The sequence below is a fragment of the Protopterus annectens genome, chromosome 1.part0 (genome assembly GCF_019279795.1).
Source record: "Protopterus annectens isolate FY-2018-M chromosome 1.part0, PAN1.0, whole genome shotgun sequence".
Classification (NCBI taxonomy): Eukaryota; Metazoa; Chordata; order Ceratodontiformes; family Protopteridae; genus Protopterus; species Protopterus annectens.
The window spans coordinates 1,985,329,967-1,985,352,964 of NC_056725.1; the positions used below are offsets into that span (position 1 = coordinate 1,985,329,967).

Sequence of the window (22,998 nt, forward strand, 5' to 3'; positions counted from 1 at the left end):
CTTCAGTAATATTATTATGGAGGAAGCAACACAGACATCAAAATCAGTTATGAAAAAGTACCTTTGTACGTGTTTGTGTTTTTTGTATATTTTTCTTTAGCACCATTGGTATAGGATACAGCAGTCAGTTGTTCTGCTTTTTGTCCATATGATATTTTCTGGTTACGTGAATATGTAACAGGAGTTCATAGGTCAGAAAGAGGCTTCGTTAAAGTACATGTTTAAGCCTCTTATATTGCGAAGAAGATCTCTCTGGGAAGTCTTGTGGAAACAGTTTTTTTTAACTTAAATTTGGGTGGTTAGAAGCTTGAACTGGGGAGTCTGCTGAGTGTTAACTGTTCACGAGATACTTGTGATGAACATTGAGTGAAAAAGAAAACAAAACAGAATATGTTAATCAATAACCATATATTTGATGTACAAACACAACTCTCCCTAGTTATATACATAAAATTCTTTGCATTTACTAACTTCACTAGCCAATATACTTGAGGTAACCGTGGTGGTGCAGCGGTAGCGTTATTGCCTCACAGCAAGAGGTTCTCCCGTTCAATTCTCAGCTGGAGTGCAGGGAGTACCTTCTGTGTGGAGTCTGCATGTTCTCCCCACAGTTGGGTGGTGTTTGAAAGACATGCGTAAATGGGCGTGCCATCGTTGAAGGTTGGATGTTGAGCTAGCACCTTGGCGTTCATGAAAATCTACTGCCAATCATTAGCGGACCGGAGTTCCACTGTGGCGACCCCTAACTGGGAAAAGCCGAAAGACAAACAACAACAACTAGCCAATATGCTTGAAATCAAACATGCAGAATCCCACATCTCTTTAATACATGTTCCACCAATTTCAATGAGAATCCATTCTTTATCAGCAGATGTATCTATACACCACATCTAACAGTGACACAAACCTTTCAAATATGCGCAAAAGTATTTTGGCATGTCAAGGAGCATTCTTAGTGAAGACAGATCTCCTCAAGCATAATTGCAACCAATTGCCAATGCTTTTTAAACCACCTAGAACAAATCCCATCAACTGATATCCCCTAGATCTAAAAAAGGTCTAAACATAGCATGTCATTTAACAAGAATGAAACCCCACTGATATACAAAGAGGCTATATTATCTCTCTTAAACGCACTGAAATGAAGAACTCCCATTTCGCATATCAAAGCATTCAACACCATTGGAATCTAATAGACATATAGTGTCTGATATTAAGGAGTTTTTGTTTTTATTAACATTTCGATGGTATTAAGTCACCCCTACATAGCTATCTACTTGAAATACGCTCTGTCAAGTGTAATACTAGAGTTTCAATGCCTATGTATATCATTATAACATATTTGTGTTAGAAGTCTTGAAACAGCAAATAACTTAGAAAATAAGAATAATTTATAAAGGTTAAAATTACTTTTACCTTGAAATATATGTTTTTCCCAGATGAAGGTAATTTACAGCAACGGAAATTCTGGTGTTTGAAGGAATTGTAGAAGTGTTTCATTTATATTATTTTCCCTTAAGCTTCTTGCTTGTTTTATCGTTCGATGGCATTTTACCATTTGTTGCCTGCCTTTTTAAACTAGGCAATGAGATGTCCATATCTTCGATATTTTCCAGTATCTTATTCTTTTTCACATATTCAGAGGCATCTTCAAGATTATTAAATATTTTTATTCCTTCTGATAAATGTATCTTAATTCTGTCAGGAAAAATGATTTGTGCTTTAATTTCGACTCTCTTCAGATTTTTAATGAGAGGAATGCAGGATTTTCTTTTGGTTATTATAGTAGAAGTATAGTCATTGTCAAATCTTATGTTTCGACCATTAATTTGTATAGGATTACCTGCCCATGCTGTTCTCAGGATTAAGTCCTTGTCTTGAGATGATAAAATTTTTACAATAATGGATCTTGAAGCATTTGGGTTTTTTGACAAAGACATATTTGACAATGACCTGTGAGCTCTCTCTATCCTAAAAGAGAGAGATTCAGGTAGGTTTAGTGTCTTAGGTAACCAGTCATTTAAAAATTGTATTATGTTATTTCCTTCCATTTTTTCTGGTATGCCGTATATTCTAATATTATTTCTTCGTGATCTTGACTTTAAGTCGTCCACTTTATCTGAAAGTAAGGTGTTTTGCTTTAGTAAGAAGTCAGTCTGGTTATCATTTGCATGATGTCTTCCATCTATGTCATTAAGAGATTTTTCCATTTCTGTTATCTGATCTGTGTGTCTTGTAATTATCTCCTTAAATTCTTCGATCTGTTTTCTATTTTCTTTCTTCATATTTTCCATGATTTTTTCTAAATTATCCATTTTCATGGAAAGATCTTGAATACTGGATATTATTATTTGTAATTCTTTCTTCACGGAAGTTTCCTGGAGAGAAGTTTTTGAATGACTCATGGCTGAGAGAGTCTGTTATATTCAGCAGCTGTACTTCTGACAGGATATAATTCACTTTCTATTCACCAAAATTGAATTATTTGTGGAAAAAAATAATCCACTGTATCTAAATATATAGGTGAAAGAACACTTAGATGTTTTTGAAATAATATTAAGATAAATTCCTGTCAGAAACATTCCTGTTAGGCAGAGCATCAAAAAAGTGCTGTTACCTCTCTGACATCTTGGCCACGCCACCCTATCATTTATAGTCTGGTCTGACATTAATTTTGATGCAGTCTTGTTCATTCCTAGTTATTATAATTTTTTTATTTAAAATTGTCAGTATAATTTTTTCTTTCTGTGCTATTTGTTTATTTTTTTTTAATGTTATGTAATTTTTGTTGATGTAGTCTGGTATGGCCATACATCTATGACTCTTTCTCGGTTATGTCAATAGACAAGCATAAACACTTAAGACATGTGGCAACAGTGGTGCCCTAGAAAAGCAACACCACTAATGTACTTTAATGTATTGTAGGGAAGATCTGCTTTACAAGGAAACCTAGCCTGCAAATTTGAAACTGAAGTTGGAGGAAGCACTCAAATGTGCACTGATTCATTATTTAAACACATGAGAGTTTTTTCCCACATAGAAAGACCCACCGGTCCAAATTGCAATTTAAATCATTGCTTGTGTGGTACAAGAAATTTGATGTTTTAAATGTTCTATGAGTATTTTAGTAGAGAAACTTTTACTAGGATGCCTACTACTGAAATGTGTGCACAACCACATCTGAAACAACCGATGGGAATATTTTCAGATATATTCTGGGTGCCCCTGTATTTGTTCTTACCCAGTATATTGACTAGATGTTTTGTTCTCTTCTAACTGAGTTTGCAGCTGTCGATTAGATACATACTAAGAGTAGTGTAATTTTTAAGAATGTGCCAATGTTTGGTAATAATATGTCTGACTTGAAATGTGTTGCTGCCATATGTATTATCAAGGCTTGCTATGTTCTCCTTAGTGCTATTTCTGTCTTTGTGTTGTAAAAGCTCATCTCCATTCATCTGTCTGCTGCACTCTTGATCTCAATAATATTGTTAGTCCTATAGTCCCTGTAGGCTATAGTCCCTGTGTTTCAAACGGTGTACAAAATCCAAAGATGCCTTTTCAGTGCTACTTATTCATTTGAGCCTCATCAACTAGGAATTAGGTATGTTATGTATAGTATGTCTGGTGTGGGAGTTATCTGCAGAAAGTAGGAAATTATTCCCGAATAGCTTTTTGTAGATTTATTTGTTTAAGGTCACATCCAATGCTTTTGTTGCCATCAAGTCTAAAAGTCAATATTGAATGGTTCATCTTTTAATGTGAACTGTATACCAGATATATTGCTGATTAAATATTCTAGAAAAGATTTAAGTTCAGCAAGCTCTCCTTTCTCTCACTCAGCAATCATCAATCTCCACCACATGTTAATGTTTTTTAAAAATGAATTGTCAGTGGCATCATAGATAAACTTGGTTTCAAAGTACGCCATGAAAAGATCAGCATATTAGAGGTGCGAACGCTACATCCATTGTTGTGCCTTGTAGCTGTAGGTAACAGTCACTGACAAAATAACAGGTATTCTTTGTAAGTACCAGTTCAGTAAGCTGTACTAAAACATCTGTGAATTCAATGGTGTGTACATATGAAGTATGTACCTAGAACCTAGTACCTTCTAATCCATAACAATGGAGTTTGCTAGTATATAGGGAACATACATGTAGAGTACGACGGTACAAATGCCTTTCAACTTACATGTTAGATGTCAGCTGGAGAAATTCTGTGGAATCCTTGATACTAGATCTTATGTGGGATATAAATTAATGAAAACATTTCTCTAGAAGAAAGAGATAGGTTCCATTAAAAACCCAGCTCTGGAAATAATGGGATGTCCAAGTGGATTAGTGCCATGTTTGTGGACTTGGGAAAAAAAATCTAAAACTATTGAGGCTGAACTAAATCTATACTAAGTTCAAATTTCAGTTCTGTGCTATTTACCCCCATAGCTACCTAGTATTTTAAGAAATCCAATATTCAGTGTTGGAAAACTCATCATCATCATACCCCTTTTTCCCATTTTCTACATGGGGTTGCGGTATCATGTTAACTGTTGTCATCTGTCTCAATTCATTGCCACAATCCTGCCTTCTTCAACACTCATGCCTGACTGTTGCAGATCTGCTCTCACATAATCTGTCCACCTCTTTGCTGGATGTACTCATTTCCTCTTACCTTCTTCTTGTCTGTCCCAAATCTTCTACACCAGACTGTCTTCTGCTTTTTTTGCATGTGTCCAAAGCACTGTAATGTGTTCTGTTTGATCTTTTTTGCAACTGGAACTACTTTGGCTTCTGCTCTTATGTCCTCATTTCTTCACCTGTCCCAGAGTGTGCATCCTAACACCCTTCACAAGCACTTAAATCCCATCACCTCTACCATCCTCACTGCTTTTCCTTTACTTCCCAGGTTTCTGTACCACTCAGTAGTACTGGTCACATCACTGCTGCGCACACCTTACTTTTCAGCTTCTTTGGCACTCTTCTGTCACAGGCTATACCTGAGTCTCTATGCCAGTTAGCAGCCGCCCCTCTGATTCTAGCTTTGGCTTCTCTGGCTCTGGTTCTATGGCTCTAGGTGATTTGGTCATGTTGTGGGATTAAAGGATAACTTCATGGGTTATCTGTAGTCAAGTTGTTTATAAGATTCTTATAAATATGCATCATTCTGCCAAATAACAATAGCCCTTCCCTTTTCGGTTTTCAAAAAATTACATCTTTAGAAGAAGTACATTTAGTAAAAGAGTCAAGTTGTCACCATTTTATTTTGAAAACACTTCTAATTTCATTGCATAAATCTCTTCTGACCAGCTCTTCAAATATTTGTACTGTATTGGTGATGATAGGGGTGGGGAGGTTGAAAATTAAATCTTTTAAATTTGAATGGGACAACATTGAATTCCACTTCATGTGGTTGTTGCTTATCAGAAAAAAACATTAATAAATTCAGTCTCCTACAAAAGTCTCTCAAATCAGGAATAGTTATAATTTTGTAGGAAGAAATGAAAGTCCTTTATTTAACAAGGCACAATCAGAGTCTGTTAAAATTTTATCTGACAAATTCACTAACAGCTCATTAATTACAATTCTCAGTTATGCAATTGGTATTTTATTCAATGTTTGAGTTCTATAAGACATGTCATTTGAAGATCCCTCTCCTGGTGTTTCTATATTCTAAAGGGTTACTTGGCGAGGTTGGTCTTTTGTTAGTTCTGGTTTCATCAGCGGAATCTCCCAAAGATTCTAAATCAGTGTCCAGGTTCTAAATCAGTGTCCAGTAGTGATGACTAACCATCCTCAGTGGTTGCAGACCCTGAAAAAATCTGACACTTTCAAGATGGAGCCCCATTTTTGCTTAATATGGGGTTCTGATGACTAGTATCCCTTGAAAAATTAAAATGCACAGTTTTCTGAGTGCACCTAATTTTTCAACCAAGTGAAAACCCTTTCATTTTTTGTCTTCCACATGTCTATTAAATTTATGTGATTTCTTTTTAAGCCTATCATATTTCAAGACAGAAGTAGAAAAAGTCTGCAGTTTATTATTAAAATCTGAGCGAGATTTAAAATGATCAGCAGATGCTTTTAAATCAGATACAGAAGTAGTAAAAGAAAACACTGCTAAGTACCTCCTGTGTGTTTTATATCATGTACATTCAAGAAGTGACCTCCTGTTGTCAAGCAGCTACATTTTGTTTTAGAAAGATGATGCTCATAATATTTGGGCTTCCTATCAATGCTTTAACGTTTCTAGCATGTCCCCCTGTGCTTACTGCTTTGAGGATACATGATCATCTTTTCATCTTCATATGGCTGTTGTTGAAGACTGTATACTACTGTTTTTTTTTTACATTCTGTGAATCACATCATTCTAGTCCATGCCAGCCCCTGAACCTCCCCTGTCTATTCTGTGCCATTCTCTGAGCCATGTTTGTGTATCTATATCTTCGAAAAGATGAGGTTTCTGAAAGGCTGTTCAGTACAGTGTATGGGGTTATGAAATGACTGTAAGAAGGGGCAACAGCAGCATTTTGTTTTTTACTAGAGTCTCTTGTAAGCCACACAGGGTCACACCAGCCTTCCTTGATTGCTTGCTACTTTAATGTCATCTGATATGACTAATCTTGGGTCCATTTCCACTCTTGATATCAATGCTTCTGAGGAATAATATCATTATGTAAACATGCACAGATATGCACCTTGGCAAGTAAGTGTTACAGTGAACCAGGTTATTTTGATTCTCTGCACCTACTATTGCAGTATGCCTTGTCACATAAAACAGTTCTCCTATTAAAACAGTGCTTTGTACTGATATTTGTACTTGGAGAGAGTGACAAATGTAATTACACAAAAAGTCATTTCAGGATTTATAGTCTACAAATCTGACTCTTTCTTATCATCCAAGCTATCCAATGACATTATAAACACTGAGAGTTAGCAAGGCAGCTTCAGCTGCAGGTGACCATTAACTAACATAAGGTTTTGTGTGTTTGTTTACACTATTTATTCGTTAATATATGTTAAAGGAGGGTTCTTGTTTGCATTCAGTATCCTCTTGGCCTTTACAAATGTTAGAGACAGTTTAGAGAAGAAAGATGTGTCAGAAAAGTGAATGATCAACATGCTCTCCCTAAAGGAAGCAGTAATGTAGGAAGACCATTGCTGACCTAGAAGGAAGGTGACAGCTACAGATAGACTGTTTTGTTATGGTTGTAAGCATACAGAGACAAGCTCTTTGTAGTTATAAAACACAATAAGTATACAATAAGTGTACATGACATGTATTCAAGAACATTCTTATCACGTTTTTTGTACTTTCTAGTCACTCAGAAAGATTACACTAAGTGTACATGTGGTAACCTTTATGAATCCCTGCCAGTATTTAAAGTTGCAAGAATATCAGCAGGAAAACTAAAATTAGGAGGAAGACGGTGTGGGTTATGTATGTGTTGTCTGTTCACTCAGAACAGTGTACACTTAGTGTAAGTGTTATTGAATCCTGGGTCACCTTTACTGCAAACACACACACACAGGCACACACACACGCGCACACACACACACACACACACACACACACACACACACACACACACACACACACACACACACACACTAGCTGGTCTGCAGTAGTTTAATGTCTACAGATAATGTATAACTTAGCTTTCTTCTGCTAGTTCCACTACGTTTCCACAGATGTTACCTAAGCTTGTATATTTATGAACTTTCTTTAGTGATGTAGGACAGCCTGGTAATAACCATGTTGAGACTTCACAAGAACAGTAAGCTATCTTGTATCTTGCTACTTATTGTCAAAATGATTAAGTAAAGCTTTTTTATAATTTTATTGTAGCATGCAAAGTTCAAACAACTGAATTAGTTAAATATTTGTCAGGTCCACCTTGTTGTAATCCTAGTGGTTAATTTGTGCTCAGCTGTGTTTATAGCATCACTTTTTTGCATTTTTGACCAACTGCTTCAGTTTACTTAGTCAAGTGATTAATTCTGCTCTCATATACCTGAGAGCTTTACTTGTCCACATAATGCTGCGCTGCTTGTGGTCATTCTAGGTTCCATAGCCTAATTTTTAGAGTATAGGCAGCCTGATGCACCTACCCAGCTGAAGTAGGACTTACAAGGCAATTACCACAACAGAACATCTGCACAGTACGGTAGATAGGTGCCTTCTTTCAACATTGGCAAAGACACAGGCCTGCTTTCCTTCCCTGGTTTCAGTAATGCATGATTCTGCTGTACAGCTAGTGGAATACTCTTTTTCATGTTGCCAATCTTTCCTTAATTCCTTGAATAATCCTGAAATCTTTGCAATGTGTCTTAGCACTGGCATTCTTACAACCCCTCCCACATTAAAACAAGATGAATTCTAGAAGGGAAGTGATCTGAAGTACAGTTCTTCTAAAATGTCCTTGTTGAATCTGTTACTAAAAAATAAAAAAACAAACAAGCACAACTTTGTCTGTGGTACCACAACATCAGACATTATTATATGTAATTGGGGAATGTTTGTCCTTCCCTTGAAGATGCTTTTCAGATTAATTCCACTGATGAAAAAAATCAGTCACAGTCGTCTCAAATTGCCCTTTGCCTTTCTTCCCTTTGGGCATTGTAGCGGGTTCTCCAGCACATGATACAGTACAACACAATCAGGAACAAAGTTTAAAACACAGTATGTTAATATTTCAAACATATACACATTTTAATTGCATACATTTGATTTATCAGGTATTTCAGTGCTTACTTATTGATGGTGAAAACGCTGGTGAAGATGCTGTCAGGCATGCTGAAACATTTGTAATAAGCGATGAAGATTTCCAAAGATTTCTACATCGTCATAAAGGGATCCAGTGTTTAGTTCCTGAATCAAATCTGAAGGTATACAAGAATATTTAAAAAATGAACAGCTGTAATTATTTTTCTTTTTGTGACAGATGTAGTGAAATCTCTGTATTCCTTTCATTCTACAGATGCAGAATTCTTATCTTATCCTGGATGAATATGTAAGTATTACATTTGCTGATAAGCTGCAGTTAAATAAGCTGGAAATGTGATTCTTTTCTATGAAATGTACTGTATAGTTTACATAAAATGTCAGTCTCCATATGGAACTGACATGCATCAGAACAAGGATAAATGATAAACTGCTCCATTAGCAAATCATCCAAGAATTTCATCTTAATACACTACTCTGTAACTTGTATCCTGTACGTTATGATCAGTTTAGGATTTCAGAGCAGTACTGAGTACTTTATTTATCTGATTTTTTTAACTAAGGTAGAGCATTGACCCCCAGGGACCTTTTTCAGATTCACCCTATGAGGTTTGACTGTCTAGCTAAGACTCATATAGTAGGCACAAGAAAGCGGAGGGAATCAAACCCTAGACCATGAGAAGAAGCTCCTTAACAGCATGTAGCCTTAACTGCCTGTGCTTATTTCCAGAACATTACCCATAAGGAGATATGCTACCTCCTAGACAAACATAAGGTGGCATGCTGAGCTTTTATGTTTTGTACACTAATGAGGCAATTCAAACACTTCTCTAACATTAACTAGTAAGGTGCTGTAGTGATCTGTGAAGCCCTATGGAAAATATTTACAGCAGTGTAGTATGCACAAAGCTTTGCCTCTACCTGACAGCATGATTTAACAGTAGTGACAGTGCTTATTTGAGTTATAGGCACACACTTACATGAACACCCACATACGTATGTAGGAACTGCTATACTCAGTGATGATTATAGAAACTGCTACACTGGCTTACCCGTGGTACTCCTGAAAGTAACACCTAGATCAGGAATTATTTCTGTGTCAGTGTGAAGAGTGCTTCCTGTCCAAGACTTGACAATAGAAGTTAAGAAGTACTTCTAAACATCAAAGGACACGAATCTCAAACAGCTAACGACTGATCCCAAAAGATCAAAAGCCAAACCAGTGAAAAAGCAAAACACTTATGTTTTTTGCAGGGAGGGCAGGCCTCCATGCACCTCCACACCCCTTGCTAATTTTATATACCAAGTCCAAGATCATTATACAGTGAGGAAAGGGTAATTACCCCGATCCTAACTTTCCACAGTCTTGTATGGAATTTACATTGACATAAGCGATTAAATGAGTTTCAATCCCTTCTGCTGGTGTTAAACACATTCAAGATTATGAACATTTGATTATATAGAGAGTTTATATTTGTTTGTGTCTTTCGGCTTTTTTCCTGGTTAGGGGTCGCTACAGTGGAACTCCGGTCCGCTAATGATTGGTAGTGGATTTTTACGTACCGGGTTACCAGCCCTGACGCACAACCTTCAACGAAGGCACACCCCATTCACGTATGCCTCCACATAGAAGACGCTCTAGCTGAGAATCGAATGGGACAACGTCTTGCTGTGAGGCGACAATGCTACCGCAGCACCACCACCGCAGTTTATATAGAGAGTTTATATATATATATATATATATATATATATATATATATATGTATTTATATATATGCATGTATGTATGTATAAATATATATATATATATATATATATATATATATATAATATATATATATCTATATATAGATATATATATATATATCTATATATATATCTATATATATATATATATATATAAAATTGTTATATAGTATAGCTGTTACAGCTTAACTTCTAAAGGACCCATCCCTCCAGTATCTACTCCAACCCTATCTCACCACCAGACCACTACGATCCAGCAATAAAAATCAATTACAGGTTACTAGAGCCAATAACGCTGCTGGAGAAGCACTATTCTCCAGCGCTATAGCCAAATTATGGAACCCCCCCCCCACACACACACACACACAATAACCTGTGTACCATCATGCATCCACTTCAAAGCTTTACTTAAAGCGCACCTAAAAACATGCTGGCTATGCTCTTGTAACTTACCCCTCTAACTTCTCCCACTCCATCTACCCTCTACCTCTCTTACACCCCACAAACTGCCTTTGATTATAGCAAGCTCTGATACTTCCATGCCTATCTACTTATTATATGGCAGTAACTTCTTATTGTAACGATTGTTAATATCTGCTATGACTTTGTGATTAACAGATGCTAGTTATCTACTGAATGTACTATGTTCTTCATCTGTAACTATGTTTGTAATATTTTAATTGCTAGGACTCTTCATCTGTAACTATGTCTGTAATATTTTAATTTGTGGAGCTTTTCTTCCTGGGCCTCCGCTGAAAATGGACCTGCATCCAGTCGGACATTCATGGTCAACAAATGTAAATAAATAATAATAAATAAATAAATAATATATATATGTAAAATACATGCACGTGTGCATACATAAATATACATATATCTTTTATTTATTTATTTATTTATTTTATTTATTTAAATTTGTTGACCGAGAGTGTCGACTGGACGTAGGTCCATTTTCAGCAGAGGCCCGGGGAGAAAAGCTCCACAGTAAAATAAACAGACAGTAGTTACATTGGATTACATAGCGAGTAACAATTTAACATAGCAATTACTTACAACATATTTACAGATGAAGAACATAGTACATCAGTAGACAACTAGAATCTTTATCTGTGAAAAGTACATAACAGACATTAACAAATGTTACAATGAGAGGTTCCTACTGTATATCTGCCAGTAATAAGAGGAAAAATTTGGAACAAACAGATAGGATATGAAGCTGTCACCATTAAACTCCTTTTTCACCTTTTCAGTAATTGGATAATTGTTATGTTTTGAAAGTTAAGTATTATATAATATACTTTGGAGTCTGCTTTTATTTACATTGTATAATGTGAAATTTTCAGATGCGTTTTCTTGACTGCACAAAGGGAAGGAAGGATCCATCAAAATCTATTCTGGATGTTGGTGTGGAAAATGCCATTAAGTTCAGTGGCTTCGATGAGAAGATGTTTCTGAGACGCGGAGGCAAATATGTGTGGAGTAAGGCAGACATGAGGCTGGAGTGGTGATTCACTGTATGAGAAATAGCTTCACAGAATGCAGTCTAGAACATGTTGCTTTCTTTTGTTTGTACATCATGTTCCAAAAATGGGTGACATGATAATAGCACATGTTCTTAAGGATCACAGTGGAGATTAACTTTAGTACAAAGTATTTATTCCTATAGTTTCCAGAAACTGATGTACTGCTATGTTTGAATGGAATGGACTGCAACACACTAAATGCCATTTTCATCCTGAGAAGTTCCTTGTCTAGAAGAATAAGACTGCACATATGGCTTATCCGCTATGTGGAGAGTCTCATCTGCTACCTCCTCCCCATCAAGCATTTCTGTACAAAATGAGTTTTGGTGGTACCTAGCAATAATACACCCTAATCATAAAGCATATTTCAAACAGGAAATGAATCAATTGTGCTCTGTAGAATAGGCTTTATTTTATTTTGGTTTCAGTATTACCACGGACTGTGAAATTCGCTTTGCATACTTGCATATTTACATTGTGTCTGGCACACATAAAGAACAAGAAATGGATATGTATTCAAAGATGGTAGAAGAGAACAACTAAACAAACAATGACAACAAACTACTGTGAGACAACCGAGACAGAAAGTGATCATGCTCTTGTCTTTTAGACTAAGAGGTAGTACAGTGTGCTTATCTTTTATGCTACAAGAAAGAAAAAAAAGGCTGTAAAATAGCATTGTATAATGTGTTCACTCCTTATCCAGCATATAGTTGTCACATACTCAGTACTACGAAATCAAACAGACTTGTGTTGTTTAAAATCATATGGATTACGAGTGAAAAGTGGCACACATCTATTTATTTAGAAATTATTTGCTACCCCACTAACTTAGATTAATATCCCATTATAATTCATTATTTGTATATCTGATATGAGCACTTTAAGCATGTTTGCTTGTGTTTTGTGTTTGTGACTGTGTGCAACTTTGTGCATATGCATATACTGAATCAATTATATTTCAACAAAGTTTTCTGTGTATGTGTATGTGTGTCTGTGTGTCTGTCCATCTTATTTAGATTCTAGTTTTACTATATGCAATATTAAGTGCCTGCTGCACAAAAAAGTAATATGTATCTATATGGTTTATCTTATTTTAAATTTATTGTAATTACTGTGATTTCAACATTCCCTTATGACCATCATTAACCTTCAGCAGGAGTTAAACATGCTATATAGCAAGTGACAGCAAAACAGTAAAGTACAGTACAGAGCATTTAATCAGAATGCCACTGTCCTGAACACACTGTTCATGTGATGCTAGCTAAGCACATGTGATGCTAGGAAGCAATGAGGTCAGTGCCACAGCAGTAGATACTTACATTTACGTAGTACTGAGTAACAGTGACAATAGCCAAGGTCACGGATTTTCCATTTTTCTGGGAATATACTAGTAAATTCCAAAATGAAAACTGACTGGACACTGGAAATATCACAAGAATTCATGTAATTTGCAATTTTAAGCCATTGCATTCATTCACCAAAATGCTTACTTATCCTAATAACAACAATGCTGAATGTGTGTCATATTGGGAAAGATATTTGCTCAGAAACTCATCTCCTTGTGTGTGCCACTGATTACTGATCTTTCTGTCATAATATGTTTAACATATGATGTGAAACCTTTGCAGTGAAGCACTTCTATTTAAAGGTGTCCATGAGTTCTCCAGTAAGCAGATATTTGCATGCATGTACAAAACTACAGAATTGGACAGAAATTCATTTCAAATGATCTGTGTGCAAAACAAAAAAGAACATATGATTTGGTATGTTAGTCTGGCCATGTGCATTTTACCTGACTAAAGCAAAAAGTAGCAGAAGAAGCAAATAGCTGTCTGTCTCCTTATGCTCCTTTAAGTGCTAATGACGCATTTCTCCAAAAAAGTTTAGTATAAATAGTAGAAAATCATGCCTAATTATATATTTTTGTACCTGTATGTGTTATACTATAACATGTTTCACTTAAGTATGACGTAGCAAGTCATTTGTTTTGAAGAAATATGCATAAAGTAAACTTTTTCTAGGGTTATAAAAACAGTCTTAACATCCACTGGGTTGTAAATCAATCTATTTTTTTTCATACATATTCTTATTTGTGAAACTCAGACTTATTGCTTACTTACATGTATTTAGAAGTGCTAAGACTTTACATGGAATATGTTTGGCTGTCTAAACATATAGCAAGATTTCAGGGTTAACTGTTTATGGAAAAAATAACAGAGGTCCACTTCATCTAGTTTTCAGATTTAAATATCTTGTATTCAGAAGATGGCTTCAGTATGTTTTATCTTATCATGTTTTGTAGCATCATATGTGGAATACTGAAGTAGGCAGCCATTTTATTCAATGAGCAATAATGGCTTGTGCTATTTCTTAAATTGTGCCATTCACTTCACATGGGATGGGGGCATGGACAAATGTAATGATTATTCCACTGACTTTTATTTCCTGTCTAACTGTTCATATTGGAGTCAGGATTTACAAATGCTGTTCTTTTACATTTGTTGTCATAGAATATAATCCCCTTTTCTACTTTATTTATTTAATGGCAAAATACATTTGCATTTTACATTTAAAGCCACTCTGCAAAGTATTTCTTAGAGTTACATTTATGGACCAAGTGTAACACGAGTTGCCTTGCATTAAGTCGTGTTTGATGAGATAGATGGCAGTTTACCAGTTTTAATCTTTGAGCCATAAAGTGACTCAACATTTAAGTACGGATAATAGCAATAAATTCTCAGAGGTCTTTATTCAGAGTCACTGTGTGTGTGTGTGTGTGTGTGTGTGTGTGTGTGTGTGTGTGTGTGTGTGTGTGTGTGTGTGTGTGTGTGTGTGTGTGTGTGTGTGTGTGTGTGTGAGACTGTGTGTTTTTAATTTGGGGGGTATGACTTATATTCCATAATTTACTTATAAACCTCAATTTCAAGACAAGTACCCTTCATGAAAGCTGTACCATCTTGTATTATGTTATGAGAACTAAGTTTCTTTTTCTTTCTAAATTTCCTTTAGCAAATGCACTTTATAAATATTACTAGGTATCTCGTGCAACTATATTTAAATATAAGCTATTTGTTTTTGAATTTTGTTTTAAAATATTTTATCTGTTGCTTTCCAGAATGGGCAAAAATTGCCATTTCTATGATTGAATAATAATAAATGTATTTATTAAGGTTCACAGATTTTTAAATATAAGCAAGCAATATTTTTTTAATCTTTTTTACTTTATATTATCGTTGCTCTATGTAACTTTGTATTCAAATAAAATTATATTACTCTAAGCTGCTTGAGTATGTTTCATTTATTTTGCTTCAGTTATTTTCTTGCATGTCCGTTACTTTCTTAGCAGGAACATAGTACTGTCTGAAACTGCTATCACTTACTTGAGACAAGTTAACGCCATCATGGACTAAATAATCTAACTTTGAATCCCACTTTTCTAGTAGTTTATGCAGTCTAATGTGTACCTTGAGATGCAGCAGGCCTACAGACTCGTGCTATAAACAGAACAACTAAATTAGTGTGACCTCACAAAGAGCCAGTCTTCATAGTCGTTACATAAATAACTGTCAGTTGTATAACACTATCATTCACTGACAAGAAAATGAGAATTATCACACTGACACAATATCAGTGTATATTCCAAATACTCCAGCAGTATGTAAAGTGACTAAAGTAAACATGTTGAAGAACAAACAAATGGTGCACACTATTCTGCATGGTAATCATAAGTCTGAAGAAACTGTACTGTCCAAGCAAGCACCCAAATAAGAGATGGAACGCTGAGGAACGATATATGTGAACCAAAAAGGACTTTATTAACGCTGTCACTACAAATCTGCGTTTTCGTATAACACACTTCATCAGATAAAATTCAAATAATGCAAATACTGTTTAAATACCATGACGAACATCAAAAAACTGATCTCATTGGATATCCAGTATTTAAACTTTAAAATGATAGTATCATTTAGAACATGTCAAGGATATAAATAAATAAATAGAAATAAATAGAACATCTATAATAATACCCTAGATTCTTCTATAAAACAATATAAATACATATATATAATAATAACACTTCTATTAATAAAAAATATATAAAAATATATTAAAAAATACTAGTACATATATAAATTCATATTGAAGGAAAATCTAAGTCCACCTATGCCCTCTAGTGGTGCATGTTAAAATACCATAAATAATTATTATTACTACAATTTAGCTGATCTAAATTTTAATACTGGCATAATAGACAACATTTCATTTAAACCGGGATTCCTGTTGGCCTCCAGCGTAATTTGCCAAAACAGTTCCCTGTATTCCAGTTTTGCCTCCCACATACCTCCCCTAATTTCCCTGGGAACCATTTCAAGAACAAAAAAGGAAAATATAGATTGTGGACAGGTCATCCTATGACGAAATAATGCATTTCTAGGGTTCGCCTTATTTATCTCATAATAATGTTCATAAATCCTAGTCCTAAGTTTCCGTTCAGTTTTCCCTACGTAAAATGAATTACAAACCTTGCATGTAGCTAAATAAACTAAACCTGAACTATTACAATTTGCGTGTACCTTGTTCGTAATATTCCTATTCCTACTGGGAATCTCTATAGAAGGAGCATTCACTATATAAGAGCATTGAGAACACATTCCACATTTGTATGTGCCGTGTTTTAAACGGCAACTGGTGTTATTTTTTCTACTTCCGAATTCAAACATGTTCTTAAAATTCAAATCCCGTCTGTATATAAAGTGTAAGGGCCCTAATACTTTGGGATCAATATCAGAAATTTGTTGAAATCTATCCCATTATCTATTCACTATTCTTTTTATAATGTTAGAATCTCCATTATAATCAAGGATGTATGTCTCTTTAGGGTCCTTTTCATCTTTTCTAAGAATTGGTACTTTAATATTAGGAAGGTTAACTAGGTCTTTTCCTAAAATAGGTCCAAACCTACCTTTTCTACCTTCAGAAACCTCTCTTTCTACCTGGCATATGAGGTCCGTTGGATAACCCCTCCTTTTAAACATTTCACAGACCCTTTTACTTTCAACTGTAAATTCTGTATAATTTGATGTCATCCGACTAATCCTAACCAGTTGACCCTTAATGAGATTTTTCTTCTGAAAATAAGGATGACCACTGTTGAAATGCAAATAAGAGTTAGAAAAGGTTTGTTTCCTAAAAATTTTTGAACTGAAACTACCCATTTCCTTAGAAACACTAATATCCAAAAAGTTTAAATTATCATGGTCAATATTATATGTGAAATCCAGGAAATGTGTAGTAGTCCAAATGTAATTCAAAAATTCGATGAATTTTTGTTCTGTATCGGTCCATAAAATACATATATCATCCAGGAATCGCTTGTATAGTGTCCAACAACCTTTAAATTCACTATTCAAAATAAATTGATCTTCCCACCAAGAAAGTACAATATTGGCCAATGTAGGAGCGCATCCTGCTCCCATTGCTACCCCTTTAATCTGTTTATAAAATTCTCCCTCAAAATACATAAAATTATTGTTTAAAACTGTTTCCATAAATAAAAGAATATTGTTGAAGTCCTTATTAGAAAATTTTCCGTATTTTAACATATATTCTTCCAACCAGTTTAAACCTACTTCATGTGGTATACTACCATATAAATCCACAACATCCATTGTAATAAACATTAATGAATCATGGCTTAATTCAGATTTTAAAAGTCTTAATAGATCCCATGAATCTTTTAATACTGCAGAGCCCTGGTACGCTAATTTTTTAAGCTTATTATCCAGAAAGTTAGAAATAAAAGAAGTTATGGACCCTTCAGAAGAAACTACCAATCTTAAAGGTGGGTCCTTGGAATTTTTGTGGACCTTAGGAATTCCAAATACTGAAGGCACCCTAGGAAATTTATTGTACAAAAACTTATGTGTATCCAAATCTAGAGAACCTTCAAGTAATAAATCGTCCAATAACGTGTATTTTTGAGTTAGCTATATTCACCTCATTGACCGATGCTAAACAATATTTATAGGTATTTTGTAACTCCTCTTTCATTTTAGATTTGTAAATAATTGTATCCATCAGAACTGTGCCACCCCCTTTATCTGGTTGCATAATTCTGATGGTACTGTCTGTTTTTAACTCGTCCAAATATTGTCTTTCTATTAATGTTAAATTAGAACTCACTTTATGATTTTGTACCTCCTTTCTAATTTCCCTTTCTAAAATAGTCTCCAGGTTTTTCAATTGAGGGTGTAACGGAGGGTTAAAAGTTCCTTTTCTCTTTGTAACTGGATTTAAAACAAAATCTGAATCTGTATTTCCAAAAATTAAAGCTAAATTCTTTTTTCTAATAAACAGTTTTAAATCTATAATGGTTTTTACCAAATCTGTTTTCTTGTATGGCACATATTTAAAACCTTTTGAAAATAAATGCTCTGTATCAATAGAAATATGACTGTAATTAAAAATATTGTATCCCTGCTAGGTGTAAACATTGTCAACCACAGAAATAAAATCATCTCCAACATTATTCGTGGTCTCTGTTTTATTTACTATCGATATTGAGGGTGATTGTAATTGTAAAATGTCCGGGGCTTGTTCCGTATTCTGTCTAACCTCCTTGGAAGAGGAGGGTAATCTAAAGGGAATTCCCCCTGTCTTTCATGTTGTTCAGCATCAACGTCCGTGTATCTGTCCCCTTCCAAAACATTCATGTCTTGTAGATTATCCCTTTCTTTAGTGGGAAACTTTTTAAATGGTTTGGGGGGTGGATAGGCAATACCTTCTTTATATTCCCTTAAATCCCTTTGTATTTTACCATGTTTTCTATTCATGTTAATTGTACATTTCCTGTCTGTTTGTATAAAGATTTCATGGTATTTAGCTTTCTCTTCTTCCACTGTGAACAATAAATCATTCAAAATATTGTCATTCAACTTTTCCATTTCCTTCAATAAAAAAGTCTTTTCCCTTTCATTCTCTTCCTTAATAGTTCTAACTACTTCTAGTCCACATTTATCAAATATTTTAATGAGATTAGTATGAAAATCAGACCCAGGTTGAACCCTGTTAGGGAATTTCCAGATTCTCAATCCCTTAGGAACTATTTTATGTTGTAGACATTCATTGAAATAAACATTGTCACATTCAAAACCCTTATATTTACCCATCAAAACATACAAACGGTCCAAATTTTTTTTGTAAGTAGGAACATTGTGAATAATGCGTTCAGGTGGAACATGATTATTAAAATCATACTTTCTATTAATAATATCTTTAAAATGTAACAAGTTTGGTCTGAGAGCATTAAAACAGTCACCTTGTGTAGCGTTGTTGTCGCCACTTGAATTCAAACATTGCACAGTCCTTCCAAGTCCGTTCGATGTTTCGCTAGGTTTGTTGTTAAAAATACTGGGAAATCCCATACAATCCATGCTTCCATTAGGTAAAGGCAATGGTGGACCCTGGACAAGGTACACGCAAATTGTAATAGTTCAGGTTTAGTTTATTTAGCTACATGCAAGGTTTGTAATTCATTTTACGTAGGGAAAACTGAATGGAAACTTAGGACTAGGATTTATGAACATTATTATGAGATAAATAAGGCGAACCCTAGAAATGCATTATTTCTTCATAGGATGACCTGTCCACAATCTATATTTTCCTTTTTTGTTCTTGAAATGGTTCCCAGGGAAATTAGGGGAGGTATGTGGGAGGCAAAACTGGAATACAGGGAACTGTTTGGCAAATTACGCTGGAGGCCAACAGGAATCCCGGTTTAAATGAAATGTTGTCTATTATGCCAGTATTAAAACTTAGATCAGCTAAATTGTAGTAATAATAATTATTTATGGTATTTTAACATGCACCACTAGAGGGCATAGGTGGACTTAGATTTTCCTTCAATATGAATTTATATATGTACTAGTATTTTTTAATATATTTTTATATTTTTTTTATTAATAGAAGTGTTATTATTATATATATGTATTTATATTGTTTTATAGAAGAATCTAGGGTATTATTATAGATGTTCTATTTATTTCTATGTATTTATTTATATCCTTGACATGTTCTAAATGATACTATCATTTTAAATTTTAAATACTGGATATCCAATGAGATCAGTTTTTTGATGTTCGTCATGGTATTTAAACAGTATTTGCATTATCTGAATTTTATCTGATGAAGTGTGTTATACGAAAACGCAGATTTGTAGTGACAGCGTTAAAGTCCTTTTTGGTTTGCATATATCGTTCCTCAGCGTTCCATCTTTTGTTTGGGTGCTTGCTTGGACAGTACAGTTTCTTTGGTTTTGTGTTTGCCATATTGTGTTTTTACTAATCATAAGTCTGAAAACAGTAATTCAAGTTCATTTAATAAAGATGCTTCAAAGTAGTTGAATCTTAGGTAATGTAGCTTATGAACAAAGATGTGAGGATTGAATGAATGTATGCTTGGAGATTACACTGGGCACATTCTCACAACACTGGCACATAATGTAAAGTCCATGGTAAAATGCAAATCTATAGTGCTGTGACATTTAACACACTTAACTAAAGTGTGGCATTCTGAGAAGAAAAATGTGTCCGGTCCCATCATTTACATATTCTGAAAATATGTAGCAGCTATGACTAAGTGGACAGAGACTGTAGAAAATGCGATACAGATATTCTGTGACCAGTTTCCTTGGGAAAATCCGGATTTTAGTCCAATTTCATATGCCTGATTTATTTGGTTTAGTGACACTGGTATGTGCCACATACAAATAACTATGTAGGTTGGATAGTCTCTCTCTCTATCTCTCTCTATATATATATATACATATATATATGGGGTCTACTTCATTTGCCCTAACTTCCGATTGACCGACACCCATTTGCCCGACACCAAATGACCGAAATTTTATTTGACCGACACTTCATTTGACCTTCAAGTATTATTGGCAAGTAAATGGGATATGCCCCCAAATAATTTGCAGAGTTAATAAAATTAAATAAATAGCTATATACTAAATATCATTCAAAGTAATGAAACTGAGAACTGTCCTGTAAAAGAAAAAGTACAAAAAAATCCCCATTCCCCAGCCATTGCAGGCATGCAGGTGCAGATACAAAGGACAGTTGAGGATTGGCTCAGTTTAAGTGCAAAGTTAGGTCCTGTGCACCTGCTCCATACCCTCTTATTTGTTCAACCCCCCCCCCCCACGTTTGTTCCACATTTAATGCTTTATGCAATGCTATCACCCTTTCTATGAAACCAAATTTTATAATTTTTTATATTAATCTGGGAAAGGTAATGTTAAACATGTGCTATTTCATTTGCCTCCCTCTGTTCCTTCAGTCTAAGCTCCTCTGTGCCAACGCAGTCTTTCTCTCCTATGAGCCCTACTGAATCACTTGTCCTTTGTCAGGCTTTCACTGAGTACTGTGTTCCCCAGCCCTTTTCCTCCCCTTGATCATTGGGGTAGTTGTCATTAGGACCCTTTGTCCCATCCTAACCTAACCTAACTTTCACGGTATATTCTTTAACTCAAAGCATAGTACTGTAGGCATATTCTCACAAGAGTCCTGTGGAAGGAAAAGAAGAGTAAAGCTACCCTGATGTCCATTCCCATAGCTACCCTGATGTCCATTCCCATAGATTCGCTGATGTCCATTTCTGTAGCTACCCTGATGTCCACTCCTGTTGTGATTTGGGCCAACATCTTGCTTTCCATCATCACTGTTTATGTACCCTGCTCAATACCACTCAGCCTGGACTTCAAGGTATTTTTCTCCAAAGATTTTTTTCTGCTGGCACCTCCCTGATTTAGTTCTGTATTGCTTTGCTGCTGCCAAAGAACATTATCTTGAGCATTTTGGCACTTATGCTCAGCTGGCACTTCCCTACCAATCAGATAACATTTATAGATCCTGCATTATAGGTTCATAGGTTCATACTAGGCTATCTGCCCTAGGGCATTTATAAGCCTAGCCAGAGTGTGTTTGGCTTTCACCACCCATTTTAAATGAATTTTGCTATGCCCTTTTTCGAGGTTAGTATACTGTGCCTCTGTCTAACAGTGACACAGAAGTGATACCCGGGGTACACCTACGATCTCCCATCCACTCATCAAGATTCCTCTTGAAGAGATTCAATGAGGGACTCTGCCTAACCTGGACTGGGATTTTATTCCAGAGTGAAGGGAGCCTCTGGGTTATGAATCTGTCCCTCCAGCATGTCCTATTTATTTCAGTGCTGAGGTTCAAGTCTCGAGCGTAGCTCGATGGGATTTGGATTTTCTGAGGTGCAGCATGTCCATTAATTCCGGGTTGGACATGGCTTTATACGTCAGGCACAGATCGCCTCTGAGCAGGCGGTATGCCACTGAATAGAGCTAGAGTTTCTTAACCCGCAGCATATGGCATCTGTTTGAGCCCTTTGATCCTCTTGGTGAGGTACTTTTGGGGACTTTCCAGTTGCTGCAGGTGTCTGGTAAGGTACATCCCAAAAGGGGCATTGTACTCAATTATGGGCCTGATGAGGGATGAGTAAAGAGGCACGATGACCTCCCCTGATCTAGATGTGAATCCCTTCATGATTAGGTGGGCTATATAAAATGTTTTTCTTACCACTTTGGCCACGTGGTTGTCAAATGAGAGATTGTTATCAACTTGGGTCCCCAGGACCCTAATTACTTCTTCTGTACTTAATGGATTACCACCTATGTGGTAATTTGTGGGCACTTTGTTTTTGCCAAAGGGGATGACTATACACTTTTTGGCATTTAGCTTGAGGCCATGGCTCTGGCACCAGTTGTCTGTTTCTATGAGGCCCTTTTGGAGGATGCTTGTGTCGGCTGGAGAGTCGATTATGGCGCCCAGTTTGCAGTCATCTGCGAACTTGGTCAGCCACAGTCCTTCCGTGTTGGCCTGTACCTCCGAGAAATATATACCAAACAAGAAAGGACCCAGGACTGAGCCTTGTGGGACGCCACTTGTAACTGGTTTGGAGTCTGACATGG

General features: G+C 35.6%; 1 protein-coding gene across 1 annotated transcript in view; it reads left to right on the forward strand.

Annotated features, from left to right (window-relative positions):
* Positions 1-15,185, forward strand: part of RSAD2 (radical S-adenosyl methionine domain containing 2) — a 42,429-nt gene extending 27,244 nt beyond the window's left edge. Inside the window, exons 4-6 of the mRNA XM_044070547.1 lie at positions 8,736-8,885; positions 8,978-9,010; positions 11,811-15,185. Of these exons, the coding sequence (XP_043926482.1) occupies positions 8,736-8,885; positions 8,978-9,010; positions 11,811-11,975 (348 nt within the window). The 3' untranslated portion in view covers positions 11,976-15,185. The remainder of the gene's footprint in view (positions 1-8,735; positions 8,886-8,977; positions 9,011-11,810) is intronic.
* The last annotated feature ends 7,813 nt before the right edge of the window (positions 15,186-22,998 follow it).